This window comes from Pollachius pollachius (genome assembly GCF_949987615.1).
Source record: "Pollachius pollachius genome assembly, chromosome: 7".
NCBI lineage: Eukaryota > Metazoa > Chordata > Actinopteri > Gadiformes > Gadidae > Pollachius > Pollachius pollachius.
In genome coordinates, this window is record NC_136940.1 from 2090969 (window position 1) to 2108468 (window position 17500).

A 17500-nucleotide genomic window follows, 5' to 3' on the forward strand; every position below is an offset into this window, starting at 1 on the left:
GTGTGTGTGTGTGTGTGTGTGTGTGTGTGCGTGTGCGTGTGCGTGTGCGCGCCATGTGGTCCTAGGTCGGCAACACCATCCTGATCGTGTTCGTGAGTTACTTCGGGAGTCGCGTGAACCGCCCGAGGTTCATCGGTATGGGCGGCCTTCTGATGGCGGTCAGCGCCCTGATGCTGACGCTACCCCACTTCCTGTACCCCGCCTACCAGTTCGACTCCGTGCTGCACGGTAAGACCGCTTCCTTCCTGACACTCTTCCTCCCGTTGAGGAGGATGAGGAGGGCCCCCGGTCCCGGACAGAAGTCCGCCTCCTTCTCCTGTCGCCGTAGCGACGCCGCGGGCGTAGGTAGACCCACGGGGCCAAGACAAAGACCGTCTCATGGTGTCGTTCCTGCTGCGTTTTCAGAGGACGTTGATGGACTCTTTTAACATTTACATTGAGGGCATTTAGCAGACGAGTTCATCCAAAGCGACTACCATTAGGTACATTTATCAGAAGAAAGAGAAAAAGTATATCTCTGTGGGTACAGTAAGGATGTTCATAGAACCAAGTCCCAGGCACTAACAATCCCCAGGTTAACCCCTTCCCCGTATACAACAAAGACAGCTAGGATAAGACGCTACACGATGCCAAGTACTATTTTAGAGTGCCAGGAGGTACGACATACAATAAGTGTGTACATTAAGGAGGTTCAAACACAAATCCTAAAGATGACCGGACCTCACTGAATGAGTGACTTTAGTTGACCTTTAGGCAACCTTTATCTCCATCCCTGAGCCCTGAAGCCGCGCCCTGGCGTGGCGCCCCACTGCGTGTCAACTCCTCAGGCTTTAGCGTTCTCGCTCAGGCGGATCAAGCGGACCAGTGTCCCCAGAGCACAAGGGTAATCACTTCTCAAACAGCCGGCGCAGGGAAACAAATGATCATCGCTCTCCGAGTTCGCTGATTAGGATCGATGTCGGCCGTCTCGCGGCGCTGGACCTTCGGATCTGTCGACGGCGGTTTGGCCGGCGCTGCGTTCCAGGACGGCTGCAGAGCGCCTGCAAGTGCGCTGGACGGCACGCCCGCCTCAGCCGACCAGTCCGGGGGGGCGCCGAATATCTCGAAATATCTGACCCCAGGACATGAAGCCGTCGGCCCGCCTGCCTCGGCTTGTCCTTCACCCGCTTCCTTCCCTTGTTGTGTAACTCGTCCCCTCCCTCCCTCTCCCCGCCGTCTGTCTCCCGCCCCAGACCGCCGTGACCTCTGCAGGGCGGCGGCCAACGCCAGCGCCCCGGAGGCGTGCGGGGCGGGCCAGGAGGCCCTGCAGATCAGCGACTCCCACCGGGTGTGGCTGCTGATGGGCGGAGCCCAGCTGCTGTTCGGGGTGGGCTCGGTGCCCATCCAGCCCTACGGCCTGTCCTACATCGACGACTTCGCCGGAGCCGCCAATGCGCCCCTCTACATCGGTGAGTGTGGGGGGGGAACGCGGTCTTCAGCGTGGGGTTGGTTCTGCAGGAACGAACGGCCCTGAGAACATTGGTCCACTGTTCTCAGGGTTCTACAGCACGTGTGCGAGTTACCCTTCGTTAGTGAGTGAGTGAGTGAGTGAGTGAGTGAGTGAGTTAGTGAGTGAGTGAGTTAGTGAGTGAGTGAGTGAGTGAGTTAGTGAGTGAGTTAGTGAGTGAGTTAGTGAGTGAGTGAGTGAGTGAGTGAGTTAGTGAGTGAGTGAGTGAGTGAGTGAGTGAGTTAGTGAGTGAGTTAGTGAGTGAGTTAGTGAGTGAGTTAGTGAGTTAGTGAGTGAGTGAGTTAGTGAGTGAGTTAGTGAGTGAGTTAGTGAGTGAGTTAGTGGTTCCTGCAGAACCATCCGGAGAGCCGTGGTCCCGGGGGTCATGGCCCAGGACGAGCTCTCAGCAGGGGACCTCAGGGGACGGACGCAGGGATGGACAGAGGTTTGTTCTCGATATGCAGAGAAACTCTCAGTTTGGTCATGGTTAGGATATCGTATTGGTTACTTTCCTCACCTCTGGTCCTCACCTGTTCTTCTCCCTGTGGTTCTCCCTCTGGTCCTCACCTGTTCTTCTCCCTGTGGTTCTCCCTCTGGTCCTCACCTGTTCTTCTCCCTGTGGTTCTCCCTCTGGTCCTCACCTGTTCTTCTCCCTGTGGTTCTCCCTCTGGTTCTCACTGTGGTTCTCCTTCTGGTCCTCAGCCATCCTCTTCTCGGTCTCCGTCTTCGGGCCTGCGTTCGGCTACCTGCTGGGTTCTGCGATTCTACGGGTCTACGTGGACGTGGACAAGACAGGATCAGGTACCCCCCCCCCCCCACACACACACACACACACCGAGATCCACTCACTGAACCGACCAATCACATACAAGTAGACACAGGACGACCACATGAATAGCAGAAATTACATCTACTTTTACATTTACATTCAGGACATTTAGCAGACGCTTTGAATAAAAGCGACGTACAATAAGAACATTTGTCAGAAGAAAGAGAAACAACAATATATCTGTCGGTACAGTAAGGGTGTTCATAGAACCAAGAGCCGAGCGCTAACCATCACTAGGTTAACCCGTTCCCCGTATACAGCAAGGATAGCTAGGGTAAGACGCTACACAATGCTAAGTACTATTTATAAGGGTGAGGGCGTACAACATACAATAAGTGTGTAAGAGGGGTGTGGGGGGAGAGGCTATGCAGAGTCTAGGTGAACTCTTATTTATACTCATAATGTCATGTTGACAAATTTGCCAGTATGTGTTGCTTCATTATTGCCATGGACGTGCCTCTTTCACTAAACAACAAGCCTCCACTAAACGTGGTCAATGCCTCTACTGGGGTAGAGTGGCAGACTATATGTGTACCAAACCACCATGACTTCATCTGACGGCTTCTTTCTGTTCTCAGTGACCCACCAGGAGCTGACCCCATACGACCCCCGCTGGGTCGGGGCCTGGTGGATGGGTCTGCTGGTCTCCTCCTGTTGCCTGGCTCTCACCTCCATCCCCTACTTCTTCTTCCCCCGCAGCATGCGCCAGCAGGGCCAGGTAAGCGCCGCTGCCCTCTGCTGCCACCTGCTGGCGACGCTGAGTCACTGCAGCTCTTTACTTTATTTGTATATTCTCAATGTATTTTGTTAAATCTTTTACAGGAAGACACCCCATTTGGCCTACACTTTAGATGTTGACGTTCTTCTTACATATTCTCACGCTTGTTCTGATAACTGACATGCCGGTTGAATATTTAAAGGTTTAATATTGTAATAATATATTAATGTTTAATATCGTTATAAACGTTGTAATTTGTACATGTTTGTGTTTGTCAGGCGAATGGGACCGAAGCAACCACGAGACTGGAGCCAGAGGAAACCAAGGAACAAAAGTCGTCTTTGTTGGACTTCCTGAAGAGTGAGTTAGTGAGTGACATAGAGAGTTACCCTTAATTAGCTAGTTTGTTACTTAATGAGTGAGTAAGCAAGTTATTGAGGTAGTTAGTTAATCAATTAGTTAATGAGTGACTTAGTGAGTGACCATTAAATATATATTTGCGTATATATTTATATGTGTTGTTTTGTGTGTGTGTGTGTGTGTGTGTGTATATATTCATGTGTTTGTGTGTATATATATTGATGTGTGTCTGTACACTGATGTGTGTGTGCGTATATATACTGATGTGTGCGTGTGTGTGTATATACCGATGTGTGTGTGTGTATATACTGAGTTGTGTGTATTGTTGTTTGTATATACTGATGTGTGTGTGTGTATATATACTGAGTTGTGTGTATTGATGTTTGTATATACTGATGTGTGTGTGTGTGTGTGTATATACTGAGTTGTGTGTGTGTGTGTGTGTGTGGGGGTGTGTGTGTGTGTGTGTGTGTGTGTATATACTGAGTTGTGTGTATTGATGTGTGTGTGTGTGTGTGTCTGTATATATATACTGAGTTGTGTGTATTGATGTGTGTGTGTCTGTATATGTATACTGAGTTGTGTGTATTGATGTGTGTGTGTGTGTGTGTGTGTGTATATATACTGAGTTGTGTGTATTGATGTGTGTGTGTGTGTGTGTGTATATATACTGAGTTGTGTGTATTGATGTGTGTGTGTCTGTATATGTATACTGAGTTGTGTGTATTGATGTGTGTGTGTGTGTGTGTGTGTGTGTGTATATATACTGAGTTGTGTGTATTGATGTGTGTGTGTGTATGTGTGTGTGTATATATACTGAGTTGTGTGTATTGATGTGTGTGTGTGTGTGTGTGTCCCCAGTGTTCCCCAGTCTGCTGGTGCATCTGCTGCTCAGTCCGTTCTTCCTCATGCTGGTCCTCTCCCAGTGCTGCTTCTCCGCCGTCATCGCCGGCATGGCCACCTTCCTCAACAAGTTCCTGGAGCACCAGTACAGCGCCTCGGCCGTGGAGAGCAGCCTGCTCATTGGTGGGTCTGGGTCAGGGATAGATAGTGCTCATCTCTCTCTCTCTCTGGATCAGGGATAGGTAGTGCTCATCTCTCTCTCTCTCTCTCTCTCTCTCTCTCGTTTATTTGTAGTCTATTTACATTGAAGTCAATGAATTTGTAATTTATTTATTTTCTTTATTTGTAGTCGTAATTATTTGTAGTGTCTGCATTTGCAGTTCATTGGTTCGTATTCTTCTATTTAGTTTCTTTGTGTTCTAGTCATTTTATAGTCCATTTATGTTGAAGTCAATATACTTGTAGTTCCTTATCTTGTAGCCTATAGGTCTTTGTATCTGTAAAAAGGTCCCCTCTGATTGGCTGCTGGCTCTGCAGGTGCGGTGAACCTGCCCTCACTAGCGGTGGGGATCTTGGTGGGCGGGATCATCATGAAGAGGGCGGGGCTATCACTGAAGGCCATCCCCCGCTTCTCGGTGGTGGTGCTGTCCGTCTCGGCCCTGCTCCTCGTCCCGGTCTTCTTCATGGGCTGTCCCTCCCAGGACGTGTTCGAGGTCAACCACGCCCACCCAACACCCTCCGGGTGAGGCCGGACCCTCGGGTCCACTTCAGGCGTTGTTTGTCGTTTGTGTTTGCAGTCGTTTTTTTGCGTCTGGCATTTTTTCTGTTTTTGGACCGTGTTTTTGATAATTCAAGGTTTTCACCATTACACTGGCTGTTGTTACACTGTCTGTTGTTACACTGTCTGTTGTTACACTGACTGTTGTTACACTGACTGTTGTTACACTGTCTGTTGTTACACTGACTGTTGTTACACTGACTGTTGTTACACTGACTGTTGTTACACTGGCTGTTGTTACACTGTCTGTTGTTACACTGTCTGTTGTTACACTGACTGTTGTTACAATGTCTGTGGTTACACTGTCTGTTGTTACACTGACTGTGGTTACACCTTCTGTTGTTACAATGTCTGTGGTTACACTGTCTGTTGTTACACTGACTGTTGTTACACTGACTGTTACACTGACTGTTGTTACACTGTCTGTTGTTACACTGGCTGTTGTTACACTGACTGTTGTTACACTGGCTGTTGTTACACTGACTGTTGTTACACTGGCTGTTGTTACACTGTCTGTGGTTACACCTTCTGTTGTTACACTGGCTGTTGTTACACTGGCTGTTGTTTCACTGGCTGTTGTTACACTGGCTGTTGTTACACTGACTGTTACACTGACTGTTGTTACACTGGCTGTTGTTACACAGGCTGTTGTTACACTGGCTGTTGTTACACAGGCTGTTGTTACACTGGCTGTTGTTACACTGGCTGTTGTTTCACTGGCTGTTGTTACAACGGCTGGTTGTTACACTGGCTGTTGCTACACTGGCTGTGGTTACACTGGCTGTTGTTACACTGGCTGTTGTTACACAGGCTGTTGTTACACTGGCTGTTGTTACACAGGCTGTTGTTACACTGGCTGTTGTTACACTGGCTGTTGTTTCACTGGCTGTTGTTACAACGGCTGGTTGTTACACTGGCTGTTGCTACACTGGCTGTTGCTACACTGGCTGTTGCTACACTGTCTGTGGTTACACTGGCTGTTGTTACACTGTCTGTGGTTACACTGACTGTTGTTACACTGGCTGTTGTTACACTGGCTGTTGTTACACTGTCTGTGGTTACACTGACTGTTGTTACACTGACTGTTGTAACACTGAACCTCTAGTTTTCCACTACAACAGCAGGCTGCATTGAGTCTCTCAGGCTCTCATCAGGGGAGATCAATAAGCTGATCTGGTGACCCAGTGCTGGCGTTAGATCAGTGAATTGAACACACATAAACATCGCTTCCCAAATCTAAAATGTGAATTCGCGGGATCAAAGGCGTTGCTGATGTGTGATGTACATCTCTATCCCCCCCCCCACATCTCCCCCCCCCCCCCACAGGTCTGTCTGTCACTCTAACTGCTCTTGCCCCGAGGGGGGGTACAACCCGGTGTGTGGGTCCGACGGGATGGAGTACGTCTCCCCCTGCAACGCCGGCTGCACCAACTTCACCCGGCACCCCAACAACACCTTCAAGGTCCAGGTGAGCCCCCCCTCCCCCCACTAGGGGGCAGACTAACCCAGGGGTCAGAGGTTAGGAGATCCCCCCCTCCCCCCACTAGGGGGCAGACTAACCCAGGGGTCAGAGGTTAGGAGAAGAACAATAAGGAACAGAAGATAAAACTGTGCTGGAAAGCATCTGAGAGGAAATGTCAAAATAAAACTCCCTCTTGATAAGCTTCCCACCTTCCTCCATAACAACTGAACAAAACAACACTGTTGGATAATCCAGTAGCTCTTGATGACTAAACAACGCCTTCAGGGCGGTGTAATTATTAATCTGTATCCTCATATAATTTAACATCCGAAGCCAGACGGAAACTGCTGTGTCACCACACCAAAACAACAACCCAGTCAATAACACGATCAATAAGTAATTAGCCACAGACCGTAGAGTGGGTATTCCAGAGGGGAGCTACGCTATTAGCATGTTAGCTAGCGAGTGGAGGCGGGGCGACAGGCTGACAGAGTACCGGTCGATCGGTCGTAGCGCAGGGCTGGTGGATTAATCCCAGTAATCACTGGTGGGGGCTAGACAGAACCCTATTAGAAGTCAGTGCCAAGACCGGGTACCCCGGCTTTGAATACCCCCAGGGCGCCCCCTGGGAGGCTACCAGTGGCATGATAGCATGCTAGCTAGCTAGCATGTACTGGTTTCTTTGTGTTCCTATAAGTGCTGACAATGCTGCCATTTTGGTTGAAATGTGTACGTTCAAGACGATGGCTTTGATGCACTGATTTAGCGCTTACATAATCCAAATCGTTGGTGTGTTGTTTCTACACTCTTTATTCATGACATTGAAGGCTGACATTTTCACCAGTGGGACGGGTCAGCCTACCAGTTGGTTCAGTCCACTGGTTCGCCGGGTAGGCTGATCGGATGTAATGCATCCGGGTGGGGACCCCCACTTGTGATGTCACCGAAGGGTCCATTTTTGCGCCGGCTGGTCCCGACCGACAACGTGTGGTTGTGTGTGTTTGTGGCCCTCAGGCGTATACCAGCTGCAGGTGTGTGGCGGACAGCCAGGCCCAGGCCGTCCCCGGCCACTGCCCCAACAGCTGTCCCCACCTGCTGCTCCCCGTCATGCTGACCATCTCATTTGCTGGGCTGATCGCCAGCCTCTCCCACAACCCCATCTACATGATGGTGCTCCGGTACGAGACCAGGGGACACTCCCAGCTCAGCCACTGGTTTGGATGTGGAACTGGGTTCAACTGGGAAGGATATTTTAGGGGCCGTGCGTAGCGGGGGTCAGGGTGCTTAACGGGGTTTGAAACCCCGATGTCCATAGTCTGACCTGTAGAGCTTCTAAAGTAAGGGGCCCAATTAGATTCACCGGAAAGGGAAACCATGGTTACAAAAAATGTGTGGCTTTAAACAATTCATGTGTTGACGGATTTCATTTATGTTAAATTTCAGGACCGTTCCGCCCGAGGAAAAGTCTTTCGCCATCGGAATCCAGTTCATGCTCATGAGGGTACTTGGTAAGGAACTACATAACGTGATGCTATGCTAACCGTGTTGATAAACATGTTTAGTGCGCCCTTCAGAGGCTGGTAGCGTGATGCTGACACTGACGTGTCTTCCAGCGTGGCTTCCCGCTCCGGCCCTCTTCGGCATGGCCATCGACTCGTCCTGCGTCTGGTGGAAACGCAAGTGTGGCAGCAAACTGAGCTGTGGTTATTACGACAACAACACCTTGAGGAACAGGTTGGAAGGAGCTGTCCATGTCTAATGTGTACTGCCGTGTGGCGACGTGTAGTGGCGTACCGTCGCTGACTGCCAGTGATGCTGGATGTTGCAGTGCTGACTGGCTCTGTGCCCTGCAGGTACCTGGGTCTGATGCTGGCCTTCAAGTCCATGGGCGTCGTGTTCCTGGTCATGCTAGGCTGGAAGATGCGGAGGACCAGAGAGTACAGCCTGGAGAAGACGGAGGAGGGGCCGTTGTAACGCGGACGGCTCCACCACCACAGCCCGCCAGCTAACAGCCGTGACAGCGCTCTGCTCGCGCCCCGGCGCTGTTACACCCAGCCCCTGTAACGCGGCTGCTGCAACCGTTCACCGTTCCACTGGCTGTTGTTACACTGACTGTTGTTACACTGACTGTTGTTACACTGTCTGTTGTAACACTGGCTGTTGTTACACTGGCTGTTGTTACACTGACTGTTGTTACACTGTCTGTTGTTACACTGGCTGTTGTTACACTGGCTGTTGTTACACTGTCTGTTGTTACACTGGCTGTTGTTACACTGTCTGTTGTTACACTGGCTGTTGTTACACTGACTGTTGTTACACTGACTGTTGTTACACTGTCTGTTGCTACACTGTGCCCCACTGTGCCCCCTGATTGGATGCTGATTTAAGCTAGTTTCCGCTGCATTCTAAAGGTCAAAACCCTCTTTTGGACGAACTGTCCAGACTTAAGCTGCGTTGGTGGAAATGACACAATCCACGACTCGAACTTTGACCTCAGTGCCATGACCTCAAATTACCTCCTTTTTAAAGTAGGATTTATTTTTATGATGTGTGATCCTCAAATTGGGACGTTTTTAGAGATATATTTTTAGACAGATGTTGAGATGCAGGTGAGTGTCGGGACAGAATGGGAGCAGACCAGTCCACCACCGTCTAAGTGCCAGTATAATGCTCGACTATGTGAAGGATTACGTGTGCATTTTCACAGGACTGAACCGATTCAGGTGTCTCGTTGCGTATGGGCAACATTTATACTTTAGCTTAATATTTAAGTTCATCATGCAGTCTGTCTCAAAGAACTGAGGCCAATGTGACCGGATATAATCATTGTTTGATCCATTTATACACTGTTACTCAATACAATATATTTACAGTATCTTACTTCTACAAAGTAGGATTTACTGTTTACTGGCATCATGGATTTAGTTTTTTTTTTAATTATAATTGTGTATTATTGAAATGTGTATTTTGTTATTATTAAAGAGTATTTTTCCCGGAAATAAAAAGTTTGAAATGAAATGTTCATTCTGTTGATCCTGTCTCTCTGGCTAAGTCTAGTCGAGTACTAAGTTGTATAACGCGTTACAAAGGGATGGCTACCGTACCGTCCTCACCGTTACGGTTCATCCTCCCTCTCCGTTCAACATGACGTCAGCGGGCTGAGGGAGGAGGGGGGGGGGGGAGATCGAGGAGAGGCCGCGCAGGCGCAGAAGGGCACACAAGGGCAAAGCTGGCGTGTGCAGAAGCATTCCCATCACGGAGCGGCTTGACCTGAGAGGGAGAGAGAGAGACGTCGCATCTCGCATCCAACCTCCCCCGGTAGCAGCAGCAGCGCGCAGAGCGAGCAGCGGCGGTAACACAGCCGTTCTCCGGGTCTCGTCAGCTCATCGGAAGCACCCTCCCCGCCCGAGATGTCGGTGGGCAGTGACTTTGGGAACCCTTTAAGGAAATTCAAACTCGTCTTTCTCGGGGAGCAAAGTGGTAAGTTTGGCTGAATTCTCCGGGGAAGTTCATCTCCGCCTCTTCCTCCCCCCTCGTGGGGGTGTTTGAACCCGGTGCACCTGCTGCGCCCCGGTCTCCCGGTCTGCGTGTCCCCGCTCTCCCTTCACGGAGACATGGCACGGGTGTGTGCGATCAAGACCTAAATAAGTTTGGTCATCCTCTATGTGCGTGTGTGGAAAATGGGTGCGTGCGTGTGTGTATGCGCGCGGCGTGCGTGTGCGTGTGTTTTTATTTTGCCCAGACGGGTGCGGAGGTAATCGAACAATACAATAGGCAACAGTGTTTCGGGATGCACTTTATTGATTTATGATTCAACGTGATTCAATAAACCATCGTAGGCGTCGCCTTGACATCCTGATATCACGACTTCTCGTTCCTGGATGAATTAATAATAATCTCGAAAATAATCAGAAGAATCGATAAGATCAGATCGATAGCCTGTGTGTGTCTCGCCCTGGGAGACAATGCGAGGCGGTTTGAATTTTCGCCGTGGATAAGTTGTGTGATATCGCGGTGTGTGTGTGTGTGTGTGTCGGGACACACCCTGGTCGCTCATGACGTGGAGATAACTTGGGCTGCAGTGTCGACTCAGCCGAGGATGACTAAGTTGTTTGCTTGTGTTTTTGTTTCCTCAAGCATCTCAACGGTCTGTTCCGATGTGTTTGTCTCTTCCTCAAACCCCGCCGTGGTTGGAGAGGAGACCCAGGACTGGCTGGTCCTCATCAATGAGTCATGCTTCTTAGCTCGGGTCAAGTCGCCCCCACCCCAGTGCCAGGGAGGCATGTGGGAGGTAGAGCGGGTTGGCTGGTAAACAGATTGTCTACTGGTTCGATCCCCGGCTCCTCCTAGCCGAGTGTCGAGGTGTCCCTGAGCAAGGCACCTCACCCTGGCTGCTCCTGACGGGCTGGCTGTCGCCCTGCGTGGCTGTCACCGCCGTCGGTGTGTGAATGTGTGCATGAATGGGTGAATGTGAGGCAGTATTGTGCAGCGCTTTGAGTGGCCGCTGGTTAGAAAAGTGCTGCATAAATGCAGTCCATTTACTGGGAGCTGATGTTTAAGACCGTTTCCCATTAGCTCAGGTGCCAAGGCAGCCTGGATATACGGAGCAGGTTGTCTCTAAACTCCTCCTTCTGACAGGCGGCAGTGTGTCCGGGCCTATAAAACCAAGCGTTCATCACCACTGGTCACAACCAATTTGTTCTTATCGCAGTTCCAGGCCCGACTGTGCTCACTCAGCCATGAACCGTCTCCCTGTGAACTGTCAGGAGTGTTTGGCATTTTTTCCTCATACGTGCCCAAGATGGGTTGTGATTGAATCGTACTTTTATCTGTTTTGATGAGTAATGTGGTCGTTCAAGGACAAAATGAATGTAGCTGTAGTCATCAGCGTGTGTGTTGAGCTGGTACTGATCAGGCTGTCCACTAAATGACCGGACCGCTTTAAGAGATGGTTTGAGAGGAGAGAGAGAGGAAGGGAGGGGGAGAGAGAGAGACAAAGAGCGAGGTAGAGAAACAGAAAGAGAGAGGTGGAGCGAGGTCAAGGCAGAAAGAGAGATGTACAGCAACATAAACGGAGAGATCGAGAAACAAAAGATTTAGGAAGAGGGAAAGGGAGAGTGAGAGAGCTAGTGAGAGAGAGAGAGAGAGAGAGAGAGAGAAAGAGAGAGAGAGAGAGGTAGGGGGCAGAGAGGGAGAGAGAGAGAGAGAGAGAGAGAGAGGTAGGGGGTAGAGAGGAAGAGAGAGAGAGAGAGAGAGAGAGAGAGGTAGGGGGCAGAGAGGGAGAGAGAGAGAGGTAGGGGGCAGAGAGAGAGAGAGAGAGAGAGGTAGGGGGCAGAGAGAGAGAGAGAGAGAGGGCAGAGAGGGAGAGAGAGAGAGAGAGAGAGAGAGAGAGAGGTAGGGGGCAGAGAGAGAGAGAGAGAGAGGTAGGGGGCAGAGAGAGAGAGGGCAGAGAGGGAGAGAGAGAGAGAGAGAGAGAGGTAGGGGCAGAGAGAGAGAGAGGTAGGGGGAAGAGAGAGAGAGAGAGAGAATACTAGAGCACCAGTGCTGTGTTATCACCCAGACTGCACCGCAGTGCCAGGGGACTTTTATTTTCCTAAGCCACTCCTCATCCAGACAGCGGCCTAGACCTCGGGCACGTGATTGGTCGAACTCCGACGAGGCCGGGCAGCCAGTGGCATGTCAGCGGTAATTGGGGCGGGTGCCCAGGCAGGCGTGACGCCGCCGGGTCGGTTGGCATCATTTATTAATGCCCACCTTGGGGCTCTGAGTCCACACTGGTCCCCCTCTGGGAGGTCCAGACCCCAGTCGCTCTCTGGGGGTCCATACCCGACGTCTCCCTCTTGGGGGTCCGACCCCAGTCCCTCTGGGGTCCAGACCCACGTCTCTCTGGTCCACAGTCCCTCCCTGTTGTGAGGACTGACCCCGGCGCTGAGGACAGTCCGGTTAATTCCCGGTTCCCGTGTCCTCCATCTTGCCTGGAGGTCTTGGCCCGGGGGCTGCATCCTCGTCTTCTAATGGACCACGCTGGTTTGTTGCTGTTGTTCTGCAATGATAGGTCTTCCATCTCCCAACTAAGGGCCCCTCCCTCTCCGTCCCTGGAGGGAGGGGCCCCTCTCCCTGGTTCCTCCTCTAGCCCCCCCACCCCTGGGTCCGGGGGAGTTGATCCATGTCCTTTAGAGAGCTTAGTGCGAGGGGCTGTGGCGTGACGTCGTATCGCCCCTGCAGCGCTTTGTGACTGAACAGTGGAACCGATTAAGGCTGAACAAAGCTGACGGGAGATGGAGCAGGAGATAGTCAGGAGGCAGCGCTGCTGTCGGACCCCACGAGCGCAGACCGAGCTGAACCGCCTCAGCAGCTCCGAACCCGTCAGACCCCATCGCCACCTTCCTCTGCCTCGGCGGTTCTCTCTCAGGCTTCCTCTTCTAAATATCGCTGCGTCACCCTTAAGATTGGCAGCAGATGGAGAGTTGAACCACGAGTCTGGCTCTTCAGCCTCGTTCTCCTTCGACAGTTTCCGAGCGATTAGAAAGTAGGCAGACTTGGACTGGAGGGACACGGAACTAATCGTGTCAACATAAACCACAACCATAACTGCCTTTTATAAACCACAACTATAACTGTACAAACGTAAACAACTGCAGTGTTTTTATGATCCAATAGTATCTTTTATGATCCATGACCATAACTGCCCTTTATAAGCTATAACTGTCTTTATTGATCATAACTGACTTTATGTACTGTAACCGCCCGACAGCTTTTTTAAAATAAGGGTTTGTGTTTTGCCTGCCAAATGCCTCGGCTGAAAGGTTTCTGGGATATATTTTATGGCGACGTGATGTTCAGGAACACGACAACATGGGCTGTTTGTCAACAGCTGAGTCACCATGAATGTCGGACATATAAAAATCCTAATTACAGGTACTCCACTTCGTAAGAGGGGTATGTTAGATCGAACAAAGGCCCAATCCCATTTCCACCCATTACCCCTCCCTCCTTCCCCTTGCCCCTCAATACAGAGGGGTAAAACATTCCCCTAAGAAATGAGTCACCCCTCCATTACGTCGCGTCATCATCGCTTGAAGCTCACGGACTGCTACGTCAACAGAGGCCAAGAGTAGGTGTGTTTCCGAATGATAACAACTAGCAATAATAATAATAATAATAACATTATCAGTCTTGTATAGCACATTTCTAGTACCTAATGCGCTTCACAATATAAAAAAAAAAGTAAAAGGGCTCAGAAAAAAAAAAAAAAAAAAAAAGGATTCATGACAGCTGCCAAATTTGCTGGCCGGCTTTCCCTCAAAGCCCTCCCTTTGGAGTGTGGTCCTTTGGAAGCTTCATTTCAAGGGCTACGTAGCCCTACGTCTTGGCCCTAGCCCTTAACCCAAATGAGAATTGGGACAGCCCTACCCCCACAAAAACAAGGGGGAGGGGTAAATTGGAGGGATAAGGGGTGGAAATGGGATTGGGCCTACATCCCTTCATGCCACACACACACACACACACACACACACACACACACACACACACACACACACACACACACACACACACACACACACACACACACACACACACACTCACAAACAAAGAGCTAACAGTGAAGGTTGACTTTTTCTTGAGACCCCTTGAAACTGAAGCCACTCAAACCTCCCCTGCCAATAGGACTTTTTCAGATACAGTCCTAAACACTTACTGTTGTTCCTCTAACCTAGCATTTCGAACAAGATGGCCGCCGGTGCTTAAAGGCCATTTATCCTGCAGCACCCAAATGCTTGCATTCGACTAGCTTAACGTATCAGGACTTTAGAACGCTGTATGCTAGACGTCTCATCGATGAAACACAGTTTCTAATCTCAGGGAGACGCGTGAAGAAAGTCTATTTCCACAACGGAGCCACTGGCACAGAGGAGGGGAGGAATGGTCTCTTAAATAAAACATTCCTTCTCTTCTCTTGTCTCCCACGCGCTCAGACAAGATGGCAGCGCGTTCCGCTGGGGGCTCCACGGAAAGGAGTGTTTAAACAGTGTAGAAACCGAGAGAGGAGTGACAGGGGCGCGGGATGAATCCCAGGTAGACGTGTTTGATCGGGGGTTGGAGGAGGGGCGAGCCAGCCTCTCTGACCCGTCCCTCCTTTCAGAGCCTTTATGTCGGGACTGGTTTTATTTAACACGGTCAGCTGTTTCTTCACAGCCGTCTGGACCGCTCGCTGACTGCTGCTGGCGGCCTTGGCCAGCCGCCCTGAAATATAGTTTGTCTCTGGTTAAATAAAGGTTAGGTCAAATAAATAGCGGATGTTTGAATATGTAATAAGAAAATGTACTAAATAAATATTCAAGTTATATATCCGACTTTGCTTCATTGAGATGTTTACTCAAAGGAAACCAGGCAACTGTGTGTGTGTGTGTGTGTGTGTGTGTGTGTGTGTGTGTGTGTGTCTCGTGAGGTTGAACTGCGTGGGCAGAGCTTGTAGATTTCATCTGCTGGTGGGACAGTGTGTCTGGAGAAGTCCGTCAGATTCCACTTCTCGTTTCCTGCTGGCGACAATCGTCTGATATCGGTCGTCTCAGCTGTCCATTAATAGCGACATCATCCCTCCTCGCGCATCATTCTCCACCCGGCTGTAGAGCCAGCTAGCTTCCCGGCGCTGCACTACATAGCCTGGGGGGGGGGGGGGGCATGGGACTCAACATGTTAATAGGACACGAAGCGCTGCTTGTTTTCTGTCAAATCCAGAACGCGGTTTCTTCGTCGGGACTTCGGTTTGCCTCATCAAACGAAGTTTCGAGGTCTTAAATTTACAAAAGCTTCATCGATGAAACACCCCAGGATGGAATATACTGCGCATCAGACCACAGTGAGCCGTTTAGCGGATGCTCTCGTTCTCAGGGACTTGCACATGAGAGGAGAACAATTTAACTGCAAGCGCTGCACGGCCTGGTTTCTTAAACAACAGCCAGACCGAGAACGGCTTCAGGAACCCCCGGAGACTGACTGGTTTATCAGGGGGGGATCCAGTGCAAAGCAGAGTTAGTTCATTAAAACAATGCAGCACTAAATTCAATGGGATAAAGTTCACAGAGCAGTTCCTGGAAGAGATGGGTCTTCCAGGAACGTTTTTGAAAGACCACAAGACAACACGAGAGTGAGAGAGAGTGACAACGCGGCATGTGTTCATGTGAACGCGTTTTCACTTGTTCACGCGTTCACGTGTTCATGTGTTCATGCCCCCACCCGCTCCACCCAGTGGTGTTCTGGAGGAGGGGTGGTGTAATTACTGAATGGATCAGTGTGGAGGAACTCAGGCTGGCTGGCGAGGGTCAGGGTCGGAGGTCGTTTGGAGAGATGTCACTGTGGAGGTCAGAGTGTAATTGATTATGAATTCATTATGAATTCATTATTAAATCATTATTACTTCCAAATCATTTTATCTGATTCCTCATTGGTCTCATTTTGGTTATGCGGGAAATGTCGATCACACTTATTTGACGATATTATTAGTATTAATCAACTTTCTTCTTATTAACTGTTTTGGCTTTCATATTTGCCAAAGCCATTGTAATACTGGTCTAACTATCCCCATCCACCCAGCAGACGCCTCACACGTCTCTCCTGCCTCCCCTCTCTCTCTCCTCCCTCCCGTCTCTCTCTCTCCTGCCTCCCCTCTCTCTCCTGCCTCCCCTCTCTCTCCTCCCTCCCGTCCCTCTCTCTCCTCCCTCCCCTCTCTCTCCTCCCTCCCCTCTCTCTCTCCTGCCTCCCCTCTCTCCTCCCTCCCCTCTCTCTCTCCTGCCTCCCCTCTCTCCTACCTCCCCTCTCTCTCTCCTGCCTCCCCTCTCTCCTCCCTCCCATCTCTCTCTCCTGTCTCCCCTCTCTCTTCTGCCTCCCGTCTCTCTCTCCTCCTTCCCATCTCTCTCCTGCCTCCCCTCTCTCTCCTCCCTCCCCTCTCTCTCTCCTGCCTCCCCTCTCTCTCCTCCCTCCCGTCCCTCTCTCTCCTCCCTCCCCTCTCTCTCTCCTGCCTCCCCTCTCTCCTCCCCCCCTCTCTCTCCTGCCTCCCCTCTCTCTCTCCTGCCTCCCCCTCTCTCTCCTGCCTCCCCTCTCTCTCCTCCCTCCCCTCTCTCTCTCCTGCCTCCCGTCTCTCTCCTCCCTCCCGTCTCTCTCTCCTCCCTCCCCTCTCTCTCTCCTCCCTCCCCTCTCTCTCTCCTGCCTCCCCTCTCTCTCTCCTGCCTCCCCTCTCTCTCTCCTGCCTCCCCTCTCTCTCTCCTGCCTCCCCTCTCTCTCTCCTGCCTCCCATCCCTCTCACCTCCCTCCCCCCTCTCTCCTCCCTCCCCTCTCTCTCTCCTCCCTCCCCTCTCTCTCTCCTCCCTCCCGTCTCTCTCTCTCCTGCCTCCTCTCTCTCTCCTCCCTCCCCTCTCTCTCTCCTCCCTCCCCTCTCTCTCTCCTCCCTCCCCTCTCTCTCCTGCCTCCCGTCTCTCTCTCCTGCCTCCCCTCTCTCTCTCCTCCCCCTGCTGGTTCGGTTATTTCTCTGAGATCCCTCCTTTGAGCCGGTTCGGGGACACAGTCATCTGTACTTCCCTGTGGAGACGACTGAAAGGACTCTTCAAACACACCCGGCTGCACCTGAAAGCTCAGTCGACTGGAAAGAGTGTGGTGTTTCCCCCCCCCCCACTGGAGCCCCCATACAGGAGCCTATTAGGAAGGCTTCGGGCTTTTAGAGAGTGGTCTCTGGGTGATGGTGAGATGCTTTTATCCACAGCAACTCGCAGGGAGAATTCAGATACAGGTATACAGTGGGTTTAGAGTCATATCTTACAGTGAGTTCAGATACGTGTATACACTGAATCAGATACGTGTATACAGTGTGTTCAAATACATGTGTACAGTGAGTTCAGATATATGTATATAGGGAGTTCAGATATATGTATACAGTGAATTCAGATACATGTATACAGGGAGTTCAGATCCATCTTTACAGTGAGTTCAGATACATGACTTAGTTAATTCAGATATATGTATACAGTGAG

General features: G+C 50.7%; 2 protein-coding genes across 3 annotated transcripts in view; both read left to right on the forward strand.

The window, feature by feature from the left end:
* Positions 1–9474, forward strand: part of slco2a1 (solute carrier organic anion transporter family, member 2A1) — a 16417-nt gene extending 6943 nt beyond the window's left edge. The window contains exons 3-14 of the mRNA XM_079739215.1: positions 66–228; positions 1233–1448; positions 2189–2287; positions 2894–3033; positions 3312–3393; positions 4255–4419; positions 4774–4978; positions 6341–6482; positions 7491–7654; positions 7920–7984; positions 8090–8210; positions 8330–9474. Of these exons, the coding sequence (XP_079595341.1) occupies positions 66–228; positions 1233–1448; positions 2189–2287; positions 2894–3033; positions 3312–3393; positions 4255–4419; positions 4774–4978; positions 6341–6482; positions 7491–7654; positions 7920–7984; positions 8090–8210; positions 8330–8450 (1683 nt within the window). The 3' untranslated portion in view covers positions 8451–9474. The remainder of the gene's footprint in view (positions 1–65; positions 229–1232; positions 1449–2188; positions 2288–2893; positions 3034–3311; positions 3394–4254; positions 4420–4773; positions 4979–6340; positions 6483–7490; positions 7655–7919; positions 7985–8089; positions 8211–8329) is intronic.
* A 393-nt stretch (positions 9475–9867) lies between these two features.
* Positions 9868–17500, forward strand: part of rab6ba (RAB6B, member RAS oncogene family a) — a 34301-nt gene continuing 26668 nt past the window's right edge. For both annotated transcript variants that reach the window (XM_079740643.1, XM_079740644.1), the window contains exon 1: positions 9868–9956. In XM_079740643.1, coding sequence (XP_079596769.1) covers positions 9887–9956 — 70 coding nt within the window. In that variant the 5' untranslated portion in view covers positions 9868–9886. The remainder of the gene's footprint in view (positions 9957–17500) is intronic.